This window comes from Nematolebias whitei, chromosome 8, assembly GCF_014905685.2.
Source record: "Nematolebias whitei isolate Nwh7 chromosome 8, NemWhi1, whole genome shotgun sequence".
Lineage (NCBI taxonomy): Eukaryota > Metazoa > Chordata > Actinopteri > Cyprinodontiformes > Rivulidae > Nematolebias > Nematolebias whitei.
Genome location: NC_056505.1, coordinates 43666805 through 43689567, shown reverse-complemented (window position 1 = coordinate 43689567; position 22763 = coordinate 43666805). Strand labels below are relative to the sequence as shown.

The 22763-nt window shown below is 44.2% G+C and overlaps 1 protein-coding gene across 1 annotated transcript in view; it reads right to left on the bottom strand.

The window, feature by feature from the left end:
• Window positions 1-22763, bottom strand: part of LOC119413695 (protein Niban 2) — a 109257-nt gene that overhangs the window by 54577 nt on the left and 31917 nt on the right. Inside the window, exons 4-8 of the mRNA XM_037680749.1 lie at window positions 22651-22756; window positions 21655-21822; window positions 3653-3768; window positions 1822-1926; window positions 1545-1707 (exon numbers count right to left, since the gene is read on the bottom strand). Coding sequence (XP_037536677.1) covers window positions 1545-1707; window positions 1822-1926; window positions 3653-3768; window positions 21655-21822; window positions 22651-22756 — 658 coding nt within the window. The remainder of the gene's footprint in view (window positions 1-1544; window positions 1708-1821; window positions 1927-3652; window positions 3769-21654; window positions 21823-22650; window positions 22757-22763) is intronic.

Below are 22763 nucleotides of genomic sequence, written 5' to 3'. Positions count from 1 at the left end.
TACTACTACTACTTTTTACTACTACTACTACTACTTTTTACTACTACTACTACTACTACTACTATTTACTATTACTACTACTACTACTACTATTTACTATTACTACTACTATTACTACTTACTATTACTACTACTACTACTATTACTACTAACTATTACTACTACTGCTACTATTACTACTAACTATTACTACTACTGCTACTACTATTACTACTTACTATTACTACTTACTATTACTACTTACTATTACTACTTACTATTACTACTACTACTACTTACTATTACTACTACTTACTACTACTATTACTACTACTATGTACTACTACTACTAATTATGTACTACTACTAATACTACTACTTACTATTTGTATTATTTACTATTACTACTACTACTAATACTACTACTTACTATTAGTACTACTATTTACTATTAGTACTACTACTTACTACTACTACTACTACTTACTACTACTACTACTATTACCTACTTACTACTACTACTACTATTACTACTACTACGTAATACTACTACTACTACTACTATTACTTACTACTACTATTACTGTTTGTGTACAAAATTTAACTCCATCTCATGAACTACATGAGATGTAATGACAATGATTTTCTTGAACTTGGACTACTGCATCCCTACTTCACGCTTTTTCACCTATTCCGCGCAAGCGAGGGGGGCGTGGTTCCAAACCCCCGCCATAAATGAGGAACTACCATATATTCAAAACTCTGCTGCCCACCTTCTCACCCCCACCTGTTCCAGTTAACATATCACTCCTGTCCTGTAGAACCTCCAATGGCTCCCTGTCACTCAGCGCATCCATTCCAAGATCCTCCTCATCACATTCAAAGCCCTCTATAATCTGACCCCTCCATAATCTGGCCCCTCCATAATCTGACCCCTCCATAATCTGTCCCCTCCATACCTGATCTACCAACTCCATCACCACACGTTCTCGTTCCCTCTGCTCCTCTGATACCAACCTTCTGTCTCTCTCCTGTAGGACCTAGCTCTGAACCTGGGGAGACAGATACTTCTCCATCGCTGCCCCCACCCTCTGGACCTCACTGCCCCAACAGCTTTGTGCCTGCTCCAATCTCTCCACTTTGAAAAAAGAACTCAAAACCCACCTGTTTAAACTTGCTTTTAATGTTTAAATTTGCCCTTTTTATGTGTTTTTAAGGGTTGTGATACATTGTTGAGTTTATGTTGAGTTTATATTTTTTTTAAACTCCTGTAAAGCGTCTTGAATATTTAGAAAAGCAAATAAAATGTATTATTATATTATTATTATTAAAATCTTGTGATACAGAACAGCTTGATGTTGGGAATGATCCATTAATTGTCTATGTTAAGACTGCTTACATAACATCTTTAGTCCAAACAGGTACTGGAAACAAGTTTCATTCTCATTCTCTGTATTGCACAGCTGAAAGTTTTTTAAATTCAGTTTTAAGGCAGCAACAGGAAAAAATTAGTATAATTCTGTGTGCGTGTAATTTAGGAAAGAAAAGGCAGTTTTGTTTCTAACCTTTGATCTTGTTGGAGACGTACTCCTTGGACGAGATGATCTGGTCCATGTCTGTTCGGATGGATGCTTCCAGAGAGGAGCGGGTCGTCTCACACTTATGCACCACGGCCTCATTCTGAGCCTGGCACTGCTCCTGCACCATGCTATACACCGCATCGCTGATCTGCACACACAAAACACGAGGAACGCTCAAGGGGCTTGGTCTGAGCTGGAAAAGCTCCTCTCACACACATGCCTCATCTGTAAACAACGTGATGGTGGTGAAGTGGCTGCTCACCAGCATCCAGGTCCTCTGCCTCTCGTGCAGTTTGCCTTTGAGGTGGGGGGAGATGAGCCCTCTCAGCTCAGGAAGGAGGCCCTCCATCACCAGGTTAGACAAAATCTAGAAGGAGAAAAAGATTCACGTCACCACAAACACACATCTGATCCAACACCGCCGTCTTTTTCTTCAGATTTATAGTTTAGTAGTTTGTACAGTAGTTTAAATTCACGGTTCTCGGCTACATCCATAAAAAGCACACAAACAGAAAGGGATGTTGCTCGACACCACTGTGTTAAACTGAAACCATCAGAAGACGTGGACCCACAGCTGTTTTACAAAGCTGCACAAAACAAACTTCTGGAGTCGTTTGAAGTTTAGGAGCTCTTAGTGTACACGTGTTGTGAAGGACTCTCAGCTACTACCACATCAAATTTCAGCTCACAACCTGTAAAGCAGACTGATTTTTAGCCATCTTTGTGTGGGCTAAGGTCAATTAAAAGGTAACAAGTTGTTACTTTTTAGGAGTTTCATTAAAATTTATGCAGTGGTTCATGAGATATTTTGCTAACAGACAAAAAGGATTGACACTAACTCTTAAAGTTAAAGGCAAAGATATAAAATGTGCAGCGCTTTAAATTGATCATGCAGACGATTTTCAGTTAATACCACGCACATTATTTCAGTTTAATGTAAAAGAGTAATTTCTTTCTACCAAGATCAGTTGGTTGTGGCAGCCATCTTGATATAGGTTGACTCCAAAAGGTACTGGCAATGTTTTACAAACCAACCTCACGTGATCAGTCGGAGTAATAAACGTGTTGGAGGGTGGCCGTTACCGTTACCTGTTTAGTTATTAACTATGCGCCAATCGCATCTTTACTCTTGAGCAGTACAGAAGCTAGCACTCTGACTAGCATTAAACCACCAGCATTCATCTCAGGGTTTACAAATAAACATAACAAGCTTTACTCGTTCCAACAAGACTAAACATCGTAATTTCCGGACTATAAGCTGCTACTTTTTTCACACACTTAGAACCCCACAGTTTATACAATGCTGCGGCTAATTTATAGATTATTTTTTTGACAGGCTAACAAGCTTCCTGTCGCTAAAACATTTAGCCTCATCACACCCAGGTGCTCACATAGCTTCTCAATACAGGTCTCTCTTGGGGGGGTGGGTCCTCATGACTCCATGAGACTACCAAAAAAACTTTAAAAAAATCTGACCAATGAAAATACCTAACAGGTCACAGTGGACCAATGAAACTGGGAGGAGAGCGAGGGGGGTTTGGGGTCCCTTGCATGTGCAGAGTAACCTTTGCTCAAGTCTGCCGGTGGATCCTGACAGCGGAGGAGGAGGAAGGTGAAGATAGCGATCAATGACTTCCTGGAAGGCTACTGTTTTTATTTTTTGTTTTAACAAGCCATGTTACCAGCCCTGCTCAGAAAAACCATTTACTGTATATACTTGTGTATGTTAGTGGTATGCATTTAATTAAACGTTTAAACAATATTTCAGTGTAAATATTTCATGTTAAAATGTGAACACCAGCGGCTTACAGAAAAGCACAGCCTATATATGTACAAAATTATTAGTTTTTTAATTTAGTGGGCGTGGCTTAGGTGCGCTTAATAGTCCGGAAATTACGGTAGTGTACATTTCACCATATTTCTATATCAGACAGTAAAACAGACATTTTAAAATAAAATTACTACCTTTTGTTTGTTTTAATGAAACAAAGAAATAATTTTGAACGATTCTAACGTGTTCAAACAGCTTTATAAATGCCACAAAGTATGTCAGCAGTTTTGAACACCAGAACCCAGTTTGTGTGTAGTAGCACCTGGGATGGAACGCCACACATCATCTCCCAGGTGCCGTAGTGCCCATGAGCTTGTCGGTAGAGTCGGACTGCATCAGTAAAGGCTGGTGTTTGGACTTTATGCTCCTCGCATAAACCTGCAAAAGAAAATTTAACAGCAGTTATTTTTATTTTCAATATAGACTAGGCTGTTTAAAAATAAAATGAAAATACATAGGGGCATTTTGTGACGATCAGCTCGGACCTGACTGCAGGCCTTACAGTGAGTTCATAGCAGAGAAAACGTTGGTTATGTACTGTAACCCCAGATTCTATGAATATAGGCGTAGCCCTTTAAGGCTGTCGTTGATGGGTTTTATCCCTTTATGCGAATCATCACACTGAAAAGTTTAGTTCACGCCCACCTGCTGTGTGGGCCCCACCCGGTCCGTATAGGTTACGTTAAGAGCGGGTAATCGGCTTCCAAATAGCTTTTTTCTTCAGCCATTTAGGAGCCAGTGAGGCCCGACGCTTAAAGGGCTACGCCTATATTCACAGAACCTGGGGTTACAGTACATAACCAACGTTCTATTTCATATAGGCTTCGCCCTTTAAGGCTGTCGCTGATGGGTTAAGGGCGAAGCGGATGTTGTCCTCGCCTCACTGGGTCCATTCGAGCACCGTATGAAGCGGAAGCTTGCCCAAAAACGTCTCGTCAATCAGCTCCCCATGTACGTAATTACGCATTGTGTAATTATGTGTACCGTGCACAGACGCATGCTGTGTAACTATGCGTTCTGAAATGCATGAACGCCCCGGAAAACTTTCAACGGGAAGGGAAGATGTTGAAAAAGGGGGACCATGAACCAACTGACTCATGGCTGAACAGCATGAGCAGATTAATAATAACAAGTGAACTGATTATAATCAAATGAACTGATTGGTAACAATAGTCATGAACTGATTAGTGACAATAGAACCAAATAACAGCCATAACTTGCGACTGATAACATCTCACACTGTAAAACATGCAGTCAGATGTGAGCTTAAACAGGGTTCCATGAAAACAATAATATTCATTCTGTTAGAGCATAAAGGACAGAATGTGTCATGGAGCGAACTGTCACATCACGTAAATAGAAACGAATAAATGAGCAGGGTGTTGACCACGCGGCCGCAGTGCAGATGTCCTGCATTGTCATACCATTATGCAAAGCAGTCGAATATGCAATACCCCTGGTCGAGTGTGCTTGACAGGACAGTAGTTGACAGGAGGCTTTAAATCTGATGCTCTGTAGGCCTCAGAAATGGCCTCACACAGCCAGTGTGACAAGCGCTGGATGGATAACAGGCGACCTGCAGATGCAGCTCTATAATGCACAAACAAATGTTGAGTTTGACACATTGCAGCTGTGCGTGCTATGTAACACGTCAACGCCCGCACCGGACAGAAAAGATGGAAAGATGCTTCTTCGGATTTGTGGGGGGGGAGGGAAAACCCCCTCCAACGATATCGCTCTTGATTTAAAAGAGCTCATGATGTTTTTAGGCATAAAAGCTGGGTTTGGTCTTAGATCAGCTGAGCTGCCGTCAGCCTGAATTCTGAGACATGACGGAGCGACAGAGAGGGCAGATAAATCACTCACTCTCTTAGCGGATGTCAAAGCCAGCAGCAGGGCTGTTTTAAGAGACAAGAATTTAATCGGAACCTGATTTAGTGGATCAAATGGAGATTTGATCAGGGCCCGCAGGACCAGCATTAAATCCCACTGTGGAACAAGCGGGTGTGAAACAGGCCTGCGTCTTTGTACACCTTTTAAAAAACGTTTCATCAGCAGATAATTAAAAGCTGTTCTGTCTCCAAACCCTTCATGACAGGAAGAGATGGCTGCAGCATACGTTTTAATTGTGCTGAACGCCAAATTTCTGGCCATCAGCTGCTGCAGAAAGGACAGCACGTCGCCTAGTGGACATGAGGTGGCCTCTACACCTTTATCTGTACACCAGCGCTGAAAAGCTGTCCACTTTGACATGTACAGCGCTGTGGTAGATGTAGCACGTGAATAATGGATTGTGCGCATTACATCTTGCGGGAGGCCCATCCTCTCCAAGCGGATCCGTTCAGCGGCCAGACCCACAGGTGCTGGCCTATTTCTGGGTAACTCCTGATCGCTCCTCCCGCCTAGAGGAGAGCGTCCTCCCTCCACGGCAGTTTCCACGGGTGCCCCGATAGAAGGCGTTGTAGGACTGGGAACCATGGTGCGTTCACATGCTCGGGGGCCACCAGGAGAGTTGTCAATCCCTCCTCCTGAACTGGGTTCAAGAACCTTAAAATCAGAGGGGGTGGGGGAAATGCGTAAAGAAGCATTTTGGGTCATGGGTTGTGAGCAAACGCGTCCACCCCCAGCGGTGGTTCGTCTCGCGGGCTCAGAGAAAACCATAGTTGACACTGAGCATTTTCTCGTGTCGCAAACTGGTCCACAGCTGCTTTGCCAAATTTCTGCCATGTCTGAGCCATCAGATCTGGATGGAGAGTCCAGTCCCCGTGACGTAGACCGCCCCTGGACATCACATCTGCCCCTTTGTTCAGAACACCGGGTATGTACACTGCTCTGATAGAGAGCAGATTCTGGTGTGCCCAATACAGTAGTTTTTGCGCAATGTGTAACATCTGGGCTGAGCACCCCCCACCCCCCCCCTGCCGGTTTATGTAAGCAGCAGTAACCTTGTTGTCTGTGTGAATCAAAATGTGTTGATTCTACAGAACAGGAGCAAAGTGTTGAATCACGTTCAGAACCGTGCGACACTCCAAAACATTTATGTGGGCTGATGTGTGATGGGGCCACAATGTTCCTACAGCTTGAGATAGTCGAGATAGGCATCCCCCCCCCCCCCCCAACCTGACAGCGACGTGTCTGTTAAGACTGACACGTGTGACGTGGGTCTGCTGACGGGGGCTCCCTCCGACAGAACCAGGGTGTTTCCCCAGTGTCGTAGGTCTGCCCTCACGGAGGGAGGAACAGTGATCATCCGTCTCTTTTGTTTTACTGGATCCACACGCAGATGTGCAAACCACCTCTGGAGGCGTCTCATGTGTAATAAACCCAGCGGGACCACTGTGTGAGCTGATGACATCGTTCCTAACAGCTTCATGACGGAAACAGCTGTTACCAGTCTGCCAGGTCTCATGTTGCGGAACTGGTCTTTTAGAGTGTCGATTCTCGTTTGTGATAAACGAGTCCGCATAGTAGTCAAGTTTACCTCCACTCCCAGATAAACAATCGTCTGGGCCGGGAGAATCGAGCTTTTCTTCCAATTTATGGCGAAGCCCAGATTTAACAGGTGTGGTGTCAACATCTGAGCCTGCATTGCCGCTTCCTGTCTGGAGTGTGACAGCAGCAGCAGGTCGTCCAGGTAAAACAAAACTCTCATCCCTGCTCTGTGTAATAGTTGCAGGGCCGTCTCCACACATTTTGAGAACGTACGAGGCACAAGGGAATACTCGAACGGCAGCCTGTTGTACTGATACCTCATCCCTTGAAAGGCGAAGCGCAAAATTTTTCTGCGTTTTGGGATGATAGGTATGTGAAAATAAGCGTCTTTCAGGTCGATGGAAACAAACCAGTCGTTTCTCTGGATGTTGTCCAACAGCTGTCTGGTTGTCAACATGTGAAACGGTCTGTCCATGACCACCTTGTTGAAAACTGACAGATCCAAAATCGGTCTCGTTCCTCTGGTCCGTTTGGGAACCAAGAAGTAATGTAAGTAAAACCCCGTGTTTTCTTCTCCGTTGGGAACTGTGGAGATTACCTCTTTTACCAGAAGTTCTTGGACTTCTGCATTTAGGAATGAGATTTGGTCTGGTGACGACAGGACCGTCTCTAAAATTTGTCCGAACGGAAGTGGTCGGGTTGCAAATTGCAGCGTGTAACCCCTGCTTAAAAACTTGGTCATCCATCTGTCTGGCGAGCATGTTTTTAGCCACTCCGCGCAACGTTCATGGAGCGGACGCGCGTTTAAGTGATGCGTCATGTTTTGTACGGATGTCATCCAGTCCACCGCCTTGACCGCCGTCATGTGTCGCGGGAATGTGTTCCGCGTGACCCAAGGCGTGGCTTTCTCGAAAGGGCTCTGAATGCACCTGTGTGCTGCGTTCGAACCGCGGGTCTGCCTTCATGTCTAGGTGGACCGGTGTGTGTTGAGGAGAAGCGTGTGACAACTCATGACGCCGCAGGGATGCGCCTTTGATGCCATTGCGGTGAAGCGTGTGTCGCTTCAGCCGCGAGCGGGGTCCTGCGCTGGGCTTGCTTTGCGATCTCGCATCTATGCTGACATGAGCGGGCAATCGCTGACAAGCTTACAGACTGGCTAAAAACAGACACTTTAATCATTGAATGATGTTTTATTTCAACATTTGTGTCACTTTTACACACACCCTCTGCAGACAGTCATTTTTTTTAACCTTTTCCCCAGTGAGCTCTGCGATTTGTTGGCCCAAGGCGCCGCCTGCTGGCGGTCTCTGGGGAAACATTGAACTGCTGGTTGCCGGGATGAAGAGGGCTGGTCTCTGACAGGCGGGGCTGGTGGTGGAGCTGAGCGAGATGACGCCGCCGCGGCCGTGGAACGTCGTTGCTTCTGCCTCTGCTCATGATGATCCTTCTAGAGGGCCAGGGGGCGGGATGAGCCGTGCGGCTTGATGAGGTGGCGCACGGTCTCCGACACCTCCTCCGACTTTTTGGAGTTCTTCAACGTGGCCTTTAAACTGCTCCCGAACAGCGTGTCCGCCGTGATGAGGCCCTCCATCAGGTCTCTGTGCAGCTTCTCCGACAGAGAGGGGGAATGACGGAGCCAGGTGGATTGCTGAATCATCGTCATCCACGCTACAATTCTGGATAAGCAGACTGCAGAAGAGGCGCACATATTGAGGATGGCATCAGCTGCCTTGCAGAGGGAGCTCTTGGACTCCTCAGGTAGATCTGCGGCCTCCAGCCTCTTGGACATGCTGTACGCTAACAGCGTCATGTTGTTGTTAGCTGCGGCTGCCTGAAACGCACATTGATGAGCTTGATTCGAGAGCGTGGTCACCGTCTGATCGTGTTTCCCAGGAGGGACGGGATGCTGCTCCAACCTGGACAGATTCACTCCGAAGGCTTCCGCAAGGCTTGGCTCAAGGGGGGGTACCAAGGGAAAGTTCCGCTTGGTGAAGCCCTCCACTCTGGTGATGGGGGCGAAAGTGGAGACGGGCGCTCTCAGTTTACCAGGGCCGGCCGCGACCTCGTTCCAATACAACGTCATCGCTGGAAACCGAGGCCAGATGGGGTCAGGACAGCGAGCCTGAGTAGAGCCAAACCTTTCCACGAGATCATCTGATCTGGGCAGGGGGAGGGAGGGAACGGAAAGTCCCTTCATGTCAGCAGCTTCCCAGATAATGTCGGGCAACTCCGATAGGAGGGCGCCGACGGCAGGGAGCGATGTGGCCGTTGAGGCGGGAAAGCCCAGAGGGGTCGAGCATCCGCTCGGCCCCCCTAGTTCCAACACTACGCTCTCCGGGAGGGAGCGAGCATCGGGGCTGCTGCTGACGTCGCCTGTCCCAGAGGAACCATCCGATTCGCTCCGAGAGCCGGTGTCAAAGAAGTCGATCGCATCGTCCAGCGAACAGTCTCCCGCCACAAATAGGAAGTCCTCGACGTTAGCCTTAAACAAGGCTTCTCTCTTCTGCCTTTCCTCCGGAGGAAGGTCATCACAGAGGCGGCAGGGACCCAGGAATCCCTCGCAGGTGTTGTGCCGGTCAAAGCTGAGCAAGTAACCAGTCTTGCAGGATGGACACAAGCAGATGGTGTTGGAGCTGGACATCTTGTAGAAGGTCAGTGCTATTGGCTTGCTGAAGAAAATTGGGAGCCGATTACCCGCTCTTAACGTAACTTATACGGACCAGGTGGGGCCCACACAGCAGGTGGCGTGGACTAAACTTTTTTGTGTGATGCTTCACATAATGGGATAAAACCCATCAGCGACAGCCTTAAAGGGCGAAGCCTATATGAAATAGAACAAGTGATGCTGAGGTTCACGAGGCTGCTTTAGTTTGAGAATGAGCCACAAAAGATGATAAGAAACCTAGAGTGAAACTGGTTCAGCAGCACACTGACTGAAGGACTGCTTCATCTGTTTACACACCTGATTTCTGTAGAAGCACATTCAAACCACATGTTAAGACACAGCGTACAGACACATAATCTAGAGTCTCAGATTGTACAGCAGTTTGGTGTCGTTTGTTTTGTATTTACTTTTTGTACACTCCATGTTTCAAGAGATTTCATAAATTTTTCATTTTGTTTATATATTTGTCACAGCCAATTTACATGCACTAATAAACAATACTAAACAGCTTTGTCTTTGATGTTACTTTTATTTAAAAAAAAAACAGCTTGTCTGATTAGGGCGGCACGGTGGCACAGTTAGTAGAGCTGCTGCCTCTCAATGAGCAGGTCACCCCAGTTCAAATCCCGATCCGGGTCCTTTCTGGGTGGAGTCTGCATGTTCTCTCCATACATGCGTGGGTTTTCTTCAGGTACTCCGGTTTCCTCCCACAGACCAAAAACATGCATGTTAGACTGAATGGTAACTCTAAATTGTCCCTAGGTGTGAGTGAGAGTGTGACGTTTGTCTTGTTTGTCTCTGTGTCCCTGTGATGGACTGGAGACCTGTTCAGGTGTCCCTGTGATGGACTGGAGACCTGTTCAGGTGTCCCCGTGATGGACTGGAGACCTGTTCAAGTGTCCCTGTGATAGATTGGAGACCTGTTCAGGTGTCCCCATGATGGACTGGAGACCTGTTTAATTGTCCCCTACCTCTCACACAGTGACTGCTGGACATGGGCACAAATGACCCCCGCAAACTAAAAAAGAAGTGTGTAAAGATAAAGGATGGACGGATGGATGGATGGTCTGATTAAACAGTTCACAGTAATATAATTATTTTCAAACATAATATCAAAAGCTTACATCACACCTGACAACATTTGCTGATGGCAAAGAGGGACACCTATAAGGACACCTTAAAGACGTCCTGTGGCACGAAACAGGTATAGAGGTGTCATGGGGAATTTTTAAATCTATTCAAAACTACGCATTTGCCAGCCATTTGAAGAGCATTTGACTAAATACTTAGGATTGATAAAACAATTTAATCAGTAAGCATTCTACCTTCTTAACAACAGGTTGCGATTTTGCGACCTACTCTGATGATTTTTTTTTGCTCATTTGGAGTCAATTGATGCACCAGCGTGTGGTAGTCACATGACAAATTTCAGTCAGTCTAGCGGTAAAGACACAGCCTGTCAGCATCTCCATTTTAATTTGTCAAAAGTAGAGACTAAGCTCTACCTTATATTTTAAATTGTGTTGATCGGCCAAGTAAAACCAGACTTATGGTCAATAATCCACAGCAAGTCTTCATCTGAAAATCATTGTGATATCTAAAGAGCGTTAGAGCGAGAGGCTACAGCAAAGATGGGCAGTCTCAGGGACAAACACCCCCATCAGTCTATTTTCACCTCCCATCCCAGCTGAACAGATAAACAACCTCCCTCCTCCTTTATGATGGAGGCTCTAAGTTATTTGTCAAGCACCAAAAAATTTACAGGAAGAAGAAGAAAAAGTTGCAGAAGTTGAATTGAGTTCAGCACGATAAAGTCACAGTGAGAGTGAGTCATGAGGTTTGAGAGATTTGTTATATTTATATTTATATATTTGTATATATATTATATATTTAGCATGTTTGTGTTTTATAGTTAAGATGTGTAATTTAGTGTGTTTAGTTTAGTCGGTTTTAGTGTGTTTGAGTCAAAACAATGAGCTGATTTTTGAAATTGAGGAGGAGGAGCTGCAGACCCAGAGGAGGACGGAACCACCGAGTCAGAACCTCTCAGACAGAGGAGAGGATCATGAAGGAGAAAAACAGTGAGTCAGACAGAGGACTTTGTTGATGAAGAAGGTGACCATGATTTGTTGTAGAAGGGGAAGAACAGACCGAGCCCCACTAGGAGGTCTGACTCTGCAGAGGAAGAGGTCTAGAACCCCCGTGACTGGGCCAACAGAACAAGCATCAGTTCTGAAGGATGGAGAACAGAGGAGGATGTGGATGTTGACCCAGAGGGCAGACTAATGGAGGAAAATACCCTTTTAAAAATTACTGTAAAATAAATATTTTATAAAAAATAAAAACTAGAGTTTTTAAACAAAGAAAACTTAAAATGTTAAAATAAACAAACAATAATTTAAATGAGATTTTTATTTCAGGTTGACTGCTCTAAAAGACCGATTGGTTTTTTTGGTAAAAATATTTTAAACTAGTATTTTAATCAGTTCAATAAGGAGATTGATTTTCCCCCTGAGGAACGTGAATACAAGTTGAAAGGGTTCAAAGGTCTTATTCAATATGTTCACAATATGATGCTCTGATGTGGATCAGATTTCATGATCTTGTCTAGTTAGAGAAAACAAAGTCAAGTTTTTGAGCTGCATGCATTCAGCTGGAACTGCTGCAGGATAAAAAATTAAGATAAATTCACTGTGAAATAATTATTAGATTCTTGAAAATGTATATTATCTCATTCTACAAATTGCTGCTGCTGATTATGTCTTCATAACTCTTTTCATGTCTGTGATGCAGGTAAGACATTTTCATCAGTGATCAGAGTTTAAACAGTCTGCTTTCACCAAACAGGACATCTGAATTTAAATGACTCCAGACTCCTCTGAGCCGTTAGCCTCCTACTCGAAAAGGTTTTGATAAGGCTGAATCAGTATATTCTAGGTTTAATAAAATATAGAACACTTGCATCCAGCCTTTAAGCTGAACTTAATCTGAGATCTTCGTTGAAAATGACATTAGCATTATTTTGTTCTGTAGTGAACTAAGCCTCAGGTCAAAACCTGACCCTGAGGACCTTCGTGGGACAGGAACTGTTATTTCATTGATTTGAGTCCAGAAATACAAATTAAGCTCATCCAGAGACTTTCTAAGTGTGTCCTGCACTAATCAATTGAAAGAACACTCTCTTTTTTATTGTCATTACTATTTTTACAATATCTTGATAATCAAAGTGTGTTTAGTTCAAACCATTTTAAATGTTGAAGTGAACTACTCATTTTAAATCAACTGTGAAACAGTATTAATGATTTTTAATCCTCATTCAAAGTAGAAATCAAGTTAATGTCTGTTACAGAGTAATTATGCATTTTTTGATCTTCTGTCTGAAATGAGAAGGAGTGATGTCGGTCAAAAGTCAGAGAACGGTCAAAAACATGTTTATCGGAACGAAATGTCATGTTTAACTCTCTCAGATAGATAGAAGGAAACTGACTCCTAAATGTCTGTCTGTTTCAAAACATCTTTCTGTTATATTTTTAAACATCTACGTTGTCTCCTTGACATGTAGTGACTCTCTGACGTCACTAAAAACCACACCCCGGTTGGTTCGTTCAACCAATCAGGAAGTTCCCAGAAGGAACCGGAAGTGACCTCTTTAAAAGGGTTGACACTTCCTAGTTCCAGGGAGAACAACGTTCCAGAGCAGAACAAGAGTTCCAGGGAGAACCTCGAACCAGAAGTTCCTGAACGAGAGAAGTTCAGAAGAACAGAAGTTCGAACAGTTTCTAATGGAGTGACAAGAGTCCGTCGATGCCACGACGTCTCGCTGTGGCTCTACCCGACGAACGCTCTGAACAATGAGGAAGTTTGTTCTGTGATGATCTCACGACTCCTGAAGTCACAGCTGTTCTTACGGAGATGCTGAAAGGTGGCTTGAAATGGAACTTTACGCCGGAACTGAAATATCTTCAGAAAGGTAAAAGAGTCGATCTTCAACTGCCAGTGTACCGTGGGTTAAGCTGCGTCTAAAGGAGCGTGCTGTTCTGGTTATACAGACACTTTTTCCTTATCCATCTCTCTCCATTTAAACTTCATTTTCCCATCTTTAAACTTCTATCTTGCCAGTAATTAGGTGCAGATATCTTCAGAAATGTCTGTTGGTTTCAAAAGCTGCAAAAGATAATCATGGCCGCATGATTTTCTCATGCAAGGGTCATTAATTAAGCTGTGTTATTGTAGTCAATTTTGCCAATTAATGTAAATGTGTGATGTGTTTTAAATCGTTTCTAATTAAACGACTCACTGTTGTGGTGGGTCAAAGATAAAACACGTCTCTGTCCACATTTAATATTCAAAACACGATATTACTCAGTCCAGAAAAATGAAAGAATCCGTTTAAATTATGGATAATATCATACGCATATTATCTCTATTACAACTGGTGGCCCGTAACGGGTTCATGAAATGGACTGTGCTATTCTGTAACACTTGAATTTATCATGTTGGCATATCTGATCTTAACTGAAAGTAGCTTAAAAGTGCAGATTTCTGTTCGACTGTAAAACGCAATGTTTTCAGCCGTGGTGTTAAGAGAGCTGAAGTTAAGTCAATGTGTTCATTTTAAAGCTGCAATTTGTACATCTGTTGTGTAACTGAAGCTGGGTTTGTGGTAAAACGCTTTATTCTGTTAAACTTTGACAGAGAGGGACGTGTTCTGTCTGACCCGTTTCGGCTGTCGGACTCGGTTCAGATTTTGAACGAGTCGTGTTTTAAATGGATGGAAAGCTGTTTTAAAGCTGAGCACCATCTCAGATCACTGTTAAGAGCTGTTCGTTACATTTGTAGCAGTAAAACTGTACATTTTTGAAGGTTAATGGACGAAAGATGACCGGACTTTTTCAGGCTAATGCTAACAAAGATAGCTAGAATAACGAGCTGTGATTGGTCGAAAACCACTGTTTGGGTAGCTCTGATTCGCTGAGAAGTGGGTGACGTGTCTGCGTTCACTCCCTCTGATGTCAGATTGTAAAACCCACCCGGTTGTTCATTGGTTGATTCAATCACGTGACCCCAGAAATGAATCTTGGTTCAACCGGAGCCTCCACTGTGTTTAAAATCGCTAAATGGAGCTGCCACTGTTCCCACAAAACTCATGTGTTCATGCAGATAGACGTGCTTGTTAAAGCGACGCCACGGTTAAGCTTTAAACCCGTTCAGAAAATGTTGATTTTGATCCGTGTGGGCTGACGCTAATTTTAGCTAACGGCTAACAACCGGATGTCAACGGAACGATCCACAGGAAGTTGTCATAGACTCCTGCTGGTATAAATAAGCTTACACCGCCACCTGCTGTTGGAAGAGGAGTATAACAGTTTTCCTTAAAGAAGAGACTGATAATTCCTCTCTTTTTTTTCTTTTCTTTTTGTTAACACAACCTGGTTTATGAGTAACTGTTTTAAATAGCAAATTCTGGTAAATAAAACTGCTTAAAAAGCGTTTAAAAACTAAAGTTGCCGTGAGATTTTTAGAAAAAGTGCAGGTTTGTTTAATTTTTAGTGCTTTTGAGTAAATGAACACTGGAAAAGGCCTGGTTCTTGTATCTGTTTGATTTAAGCACATTAAGTAACACTGCCAGAAAGAGGCATTTACTTAAAAATATTCATGCATTGGGGTAAAACCTACGAATAGGTGCCCATTCATTTGAAGAAGTGGCTTTAACAGTACTGTTGAGTGAACCCAGAGCTAAAATAGTGTGTGAAACTCACATAGCACTTGAATACAAATATTTACCTGTTAAATAATCTGAAGTTGGCAACTGTTTAACCAGATAAGTGTTGAACAGTGAATAACCATGGCAGGTGTGACAGAAAAGGATTTTGATCCTTGTGAGATGAAGGACTGGTTAGAGGGAGCGTTGACGCTGCTCACAGAATCCTTACATCCATATGGTGAACAGGTGGACAGCATGAACTCAAAAGAGTTATTGGATGAGCTGAAGGTGGTTGCAGAGAGTGTGACCTCTACAGCCAAAACAGAGTCAAGCTATGACCAGCTGGCTAAATTGGCGCTCTTATTGAAAGCATCATTCTATGCTGTGGTAGACAAGGCTGATGACCTTGCAATAAGGTTAAACAGCGAAAGAGAGGAGTACCTCGAACTCATGGCACAGTCTAACTTTGATCAGGAGACCCGTGCAAATGAGGTACAACGTGACAGAGAAATATCCTGATGCATGCTCAATAATCCAGGTAGAAAAATCCAAAAAAGTTCAATCTGGTCCTCTGGACATTCAAAAAAACAAAAAACAAAACAAAGCAAAAAAATCTAGAAACGTTTCGTCTCTCATCCAAGAGACTTCCTCAGTCTGAGGTGCTGTTTTCAGCTCAGTCTCTTAAATAGTACCTTCTCAGGGTGGATCAACCAGTTTTGCTGCTGACAACCAAAACCAGCTGATCACATTCTCAAGAAGGACCATCAGCCTAACAATGGGTCATTAGCACACTTATGGCTGTTTACTACTCACAGAGGGCTGAGTGATACTAGCAATCACAGCATTGTAAGAGGGGGACAGTTGAACCCGGAGGCCTCCACCCCTGTTTAATGATGGACGATTTCTTTTCACAAAGATGGCCTCCTTTACTCCTCTCTCAAACCATCGTTCCTCTCTGTCCAGGATGTGCACATCTTCATCCTTGAAAGAGTGACCGCTGGCCTGGAGATGAGTGTAGACCGCAGAATCCTGGCCTGATGATGTTGATCTTCTGTGCTGGGCCATCCTTTTGGCCAGTGGTTTTTTGTTTCCCCGATGTAAGACTGATCACAGCCCTGCTGACACTGAACAGCATACACAATATTACTCTGTTTGTGCCAGGGGACTGGATCTTTGGGATGAACCAGTCTTTGCCGTAATGTATTTTGGGGTTTAAAAGCCACTGGGACGTTATGTTTAGAAAACAAACGTCTCAATTTCTCTGATACCCCCTCAACATACGGAATGACCACTGGTCTGGGTCTGGGTTCCTCCTTTTCACCTGATGGCTGACTGGAGTCCTGTTTGGGTTTCTTCTCTGCTTTCAGGAAGGCCCAGTTAGGATATCCACATTGCTCTAGAGCCTGTTTTGTGTAGGATTTCTCCTTCTGCCTGGCTCCCGAGCTAGTGGGGATGCTGTCTGCTCTGTGATACAGAGTCCTGATGACTCCTAACTTGTGCTCCAAAGGGTGATGGGAGTCAAACTGCAAATACTGGTCTGTATGGGTGGGTTTGCGGTACACCTCGGTTTGCAAATGTCCTCTATCGGAGACTGAGACCTCACAGTCCAAGAAAGCCAACTTGCCATTTTTTACATCTTCTCGTGTGAACTTGATGTACTTATCCACAGAGTTGATGTGGTCAGTAAAATGTTGGACTTCCTGAGATTTAATTTTAACCCAGGTGTCGTCAACATACCTGAACCAATGACTTGGTGGTGTCCCTGAAAAGGACGTCAAGGCTCTCTTTTCTACCTCCTCCATGTACAGGTTGGCAACAATAGGAGAAACTGGAGACCCCATAGCACACCCATGTTTCTGCCTATAATATTGCTCCCCATATGTGAAGTAGGTTGACTGCAGGCACAGTTTCAAGAGTTGACACAGTTGTTCTGTGGAAAGTGTGGTCCTGCTGCTCAGAGTGGTGTCTGATTTTAATCTTAAACTGACCACCTCCTGTTGATGATGCAGTAGAGGTCATCCGACGTCAGATGCCTTGCAGAGTGAGCTCTTTGTCTCCTCAGGTAGGTCTGTTTCCTCCAGCCTCTTCGAGATGCTGTAGGCCAGCAGTGCGGCATTGTTGTTCACTGCGGCCGCCTGGAATGCACACTGGTGAGCTCAGTTGGAGAGTGACGTCACCGTCTGATGGTGCTTCCCCGCAGGAACTGGACGCTGGTCCAACCTGGACACTTTTGTGCCAAGAGTTTCCGCTAGGCTTGGCTCCAGGGAGGGTACCAAGGGAAAATTCCGCTCAGTAAACCCCTTCACTCTGGGCGTGAAGGTGGAGATGGGCGCTCTCAATTTACCAGGTCCGGCTGCAGCCTCGTTCTAGTAGGACGTCACTGCTGGGAAACGAGGCCAGATGGGGTCAGGGCGGTGAGCCGGGGTGGAGCCAAACCTTCCCGCTAGATCATCCGATCTGGGCAGGGGGAGGAGAGGGACGGAAAGTCCCTTCGTGTCAGCCACCTCCTGGATTATGCCGGGCAGCTCCGAGAGGAGGGCACAGACGGCTGGGAGTGGTGTGGTCACTGATGCGGAAAGGCCCGACCCGTTCCAACACTACGCTCTCTGGGAGGGAATGAGCAGCGGGGCTGCTGCTGATGTCGCCTGTCCCTGAGGAACCATCGGATTTGCTCCGAGACTCGGCGTCAAAAAAATCAATGGCGTTGTCCAGCGAGCATTCCCCCGCCACAGAGAGGCACTCCTCGATGTTGGCCTTAAACAAGACTGCTCGCCTCTGCCTCTCCTCATGGGGGAGGAGGTCACAGAGGCGGCAGGAGGTGGCAAGGTCGGCGTGGCGGGGATCTAGGCATCCTTTGCAGGTGTCATGCCGGTCGAAGCTCAGCATGTAGCCGGTCTTGCAGGACGGGCACAGGTGGATAGTGTTGGTGCTGGACATTGCGTTGTTGGAAGATCAGTACTAGTTGCTTGCTGAAGAAAAATGGGAGCCGATTACCCGCTCTCAACGTAATTTATACGGACTGGGTGGGGCCCACACGGCAGGTGGGCGTGGACTAAATTTTTCTGTGTGACGTGTTGCGTGATGGGATAAAACCCACAAGCGACAGCCTTAAAGGGCGAAGCCTACACGAAATAGAACTGATGTTCCTGTCCAGTATTTCTTAGAAAATTGAGTTCTGATGAGCCGTTGGTCCCCAGATTCACCACAGTTAATCAGGTGGTGGTGCCAGAAGAATACAGGGAACAAGTTCTCAGTCTAGCACATGATTCCAGTTTAGCTGGACATCTTGGTGTAAACAAAATTTACCACTGCATATTAAATAACTTTTTCTGGCCAAGATTAAAATTGGATGTTGTAAAATATTGTCGGTCCAGTCACACATGCCAGGTAGTGGGGAAGCCATCCATCCATCCATTTTCTTTACCCGTTTATTCCATTTTGGGTCACGGGGGTCGCTGGTGCCCATGTCCAGCAATCACTGTGCGAGGGGCGGGGTACACCCTGGACGGGTCGCAAGTCCATCACAGGGCCACATAGAGACAAACGAGACAAACAACCATTCACTCTCTCACTCACACCTAGGGACAATTTAGAGTTACCAATCAGCCTAACATGCATGTTTTTGGTTTGTGGGAGGAAACCGGAGTACCCGGAGAAAACCCACACATGCACGGAGAGAACATGCAAACTCCACCCAGAAAGGCCCCCGGACCAGGATTTGAACCAGGGACCTGCTCGCTGAGAGGCAGCAGCTCTACCAGTTGCGCCACCGTGCTGCCCAGTGGGGAAGCCAAACCAAACAATTCTACTTGCACCTCTGCACCCCATACCTGCACTTGGCGAGTCATTTGAACACTTCTGCTAGACTGTGGGCCCACTGCCAAAAACAAAATCTGGAAATCAATATATTTTAAAGATTATGTGTGTCGCAACACGTTTCCCGGAAGTCACGCCATTACGCACGTTAAAAAGGCAAAATTACTGTGAAATCACTTACGAAACATTTTCTGCATTTGGTCTACCGAAAATCACCTGGAATTGTGATCGTAAGGTCGCTGGTTCAACTCCCAGTACCGACAACATCAAAATGTGGGTGGGATAGGTGAAACACCCACACCTGTCTCACAGAACAGGCAGGAAAGTGTCAAATAACCATGAACTTCACGAGAGTTGTGTTGGTGCTGTGCTGCTTTAAACTTTAGTCTCAGCTGCAGTGAGGAGCTGCGGGGAGTCGGACTTTGTTTACAGTCAGTAAATAAACAGACTCAGACAGTGCATTTTTCTCCACCTTGTCCCTTTTAATTTAAAAATTATGCTCTGCTTTGTCATGTGGATTTTTAGGTTAAAATCGTCATTATCAGTCGCTGTTTGTAATGTAAAAAAAAGCTGAATTCTTCCTGGTTAAAGTGCACGCATTCTCTGGTAAAAATACCCTTATTTTTATATTGCGACATTCTGCTGGATACTGAAATGGAGGAAAATGTGAATAACCATCATTTAATTGTGTAAATAGTTACTGTCGGCTGTAACCATGTCAGTACAACAGCAAACTCGTTAGAGTGAAAGCGGTAAAAATATCCCAGTTTTTATATGAAAGGCTGGTTGCATATATATTATAATAAATGTTTTAGTTTTAGATTTAAGATATGATGTGTACAATTATGTTGTGTTAAATTTTAGGCCAAGAGTTGATTTTTCTCAGTTCATTTCTTCACACCAGGGGCGATTCTAGAAGCTCTTTTTAGTGGCCTTAGCCCCCCCCAGTGTTGACAATGGCTCTTGGCTTGAACCACACAGTGTGTATTAGCATTAGAATTATTGTAGGGGGGGACTGTGGGTTCCTCCCCCATAACTTTTTTGAATAAAGTAGCTGCTATTTCCTGCATTCTGGTGTATTTTAACAGGTTTCAAAACATCTGTTTACCTACATAAGTAAATCCATGATTCAATACAGTAACTGTTTTAGAAAGCATGGCACAACAAGAGGTAGCACTAAGCTTTTTGTTTGTCTTTAATTTTTCTGCCTAACACAGAAAGCTGTTAGCTCTGGAAGCAAGCTGTTAAACAGCTTTGGGCACAAAGACCCATGTCACACACTTCAAAAGAGCAAGTAAGATAAATAAAATCTTGTAATCTCTGCCTGGTGAGGCTGCTTAAATAATTATAAAATATGATTACATGAAATAAAGAAAAATTGAGCTACTGTAATTTATAATTGCAAACGTCACATTTTCTTCACTTAATTTCAATTGTAAATCTCTTGTTTTTGATCAAATATTTTTTTCCAAAAGAAAGACCAACACATTGTAATTTGTAGTCACTGTAACCCTATTTTGACTTGTGCACTGTCTTCTTTCACTTTTAGGTTACGAAAGGTGCTGGACCCGTCACTGAAACTGTGGAGAGATGAGGTGGAACACCAGACCTGCAATGCTACAGTCTGTAAATGATGCTCTGAAGTCTGGTAAGCTGCACGACATCCTGCTTCACCCAAACAAGCTCGTTACCTCAACCACATAGACTGAACTTCTTGAGGACGTCGTCCAATGTATAATAATGCCTTTAAACATTTTTATTTGTCGAGTTCTCTTGCTTGGTACATTATTTTTCTTTTTTTTGTTTTTGTTTGTTTAAACAATTTAAAACATGACAGTAATGTCACCGTTTAAAGGAAACAATTGCTCAATAAATTAGTAAAATGCAACTTGTTATGTTTGGGTTCTTTCATCTAAGGTAGACATGGTGTGACCCATGTACTGGTTTTGATTTTTTGTTTTGACTGTAACTGACCTTCAAAAGAGCTAGAAACTGGGGCTAAGCAGCTGATCCTCCGTAGAAAAATTATATGGACTGCAGGCCATGTATTATTTGTTTTGTGCCCTTTAGTGAAGGTTTTTGTTTGGATTAAGACAATAAATCCCTCTATTTCATCACAGATTAACTGTTCCTGTTGCCATATATTTTGAAATAAAACTGAACAACACAAAGTAATTTAAAAAGGAATGTGTAGGAGATCAAATCAAATTCAATGCATTTCCTAAAAATTAAATGAAGAGAAAAAAACTGGAGCAGGACAGGAGTGGGAGTCATGTTACAAGGAGTGGGACAGGACAAGATTATTTTTTTTACTCTGGACCAGGATTGGGACAGGACAGGATTTTTTTCTGTGGGACCAGGACAGGACAGGAGTGAAAATCCACTCCTGTGTCATCCTCTACTCCGCGGCTGCTTGAGGTGTGCAGAAGGTGGAAAACGCCCACATCTAATTACACAACCTGGCAGCAGTGTTTGTGCCGGTTGTAACCGTTTGTTTTTATATAATTTCTTCTATTTACTTTTTATTTTATATGCTGTTGTCTGTACCGCATCTGTGTTCATTTAAAACAGGTCTCCCTAGTCCTCGTGGCTCAGTGAGACTAACCTGTTTAAATAAAGCTTGAATTAAGTATTTGGTAGGACTTACCATCATTTGAATGTCTGACACAATCCTGTAAAACAGCATGCCACTTCTGCTGCTCTTTCTCCGTGGCCACACAGAAGTAGTAGTGACGGGCATAAGGATGCCACAGAATCAGAGGGAATGGGTTTGGAAATTTTAGAAAGGGTGAACTTCCCACCTTGGCTTTCACATCTGCAACAAAAATATTCAAAACCCTAAGTATTAATTATTATCTATCCTTTTTCTACAGAGCTTTTTGTCAGTGGCACTAACAAAAACAAAAACAGGAGACAGAACTGGAAGTGTCAGAAATGAAGATGTTGAGGTTCACCTTAGGAGTGACAAGGATGGACAAGATTAGGAATGAGCTCATCAGAGGTACAGCACAGGTTGAACAACTGGGAGATAAAGATAGAGAGGCCAGACTGAGATGGTTTGGACATGTCCAGAGGAGGGACAGTGGTTTGAACATGTCCAGAGGAGGGACAGTGGGTATATTGGTAGAAGAATGTTAGAAATGCAGCTGCCAAGAAAACGACAAAGAGAAGATATATGGATGCAGTTAAAGAGGACATGGAGGTAGTTGGAGTGAGGACAGAGTGAGATGGAGGAGGATGACTCGCTGTGGAGACACCTGAAGAGGGAAAAGAAGAAAGAAGACAAAGAAGAAAACAATAAGAACAATAAAAGTAAGAATATGAAGATCAAGAAAAAGAAAAAGAAGAAGCAGCAGAGGCAGAGGTCAGGAAGGGAAATCCAGACATCCTTCTTTCTAGTGACACTCCCCAGAACCTCCTGGGATATCCCAAGCAGTCCCAGGCCAGGGAAGATTTATAACCCCTTCAGTGAGTTCTGGGTCTGCTCCCAGTGGGACATGTCCAGCAAGCCTCTACAGAAAGGCATTTTGATCAGATGCCTAAATCACCTTCACTGACTTCTTTTAAAGTGAAAAAGCAGCAGCTCTACTTGGCGCTCCATTTGGACGACGGAGCTTCTCACACTCTGAAACACCTTACTCACCAGGTGGGCTGTTACTAGTCAGATCTAGGTAGTCTTCCAAAGAGGTCAGCACTTTGTAGCCGGCACAGTTAATGGTTCCTTTGGGATGGAGCTGCTTGTCAAAGGACTGGAAG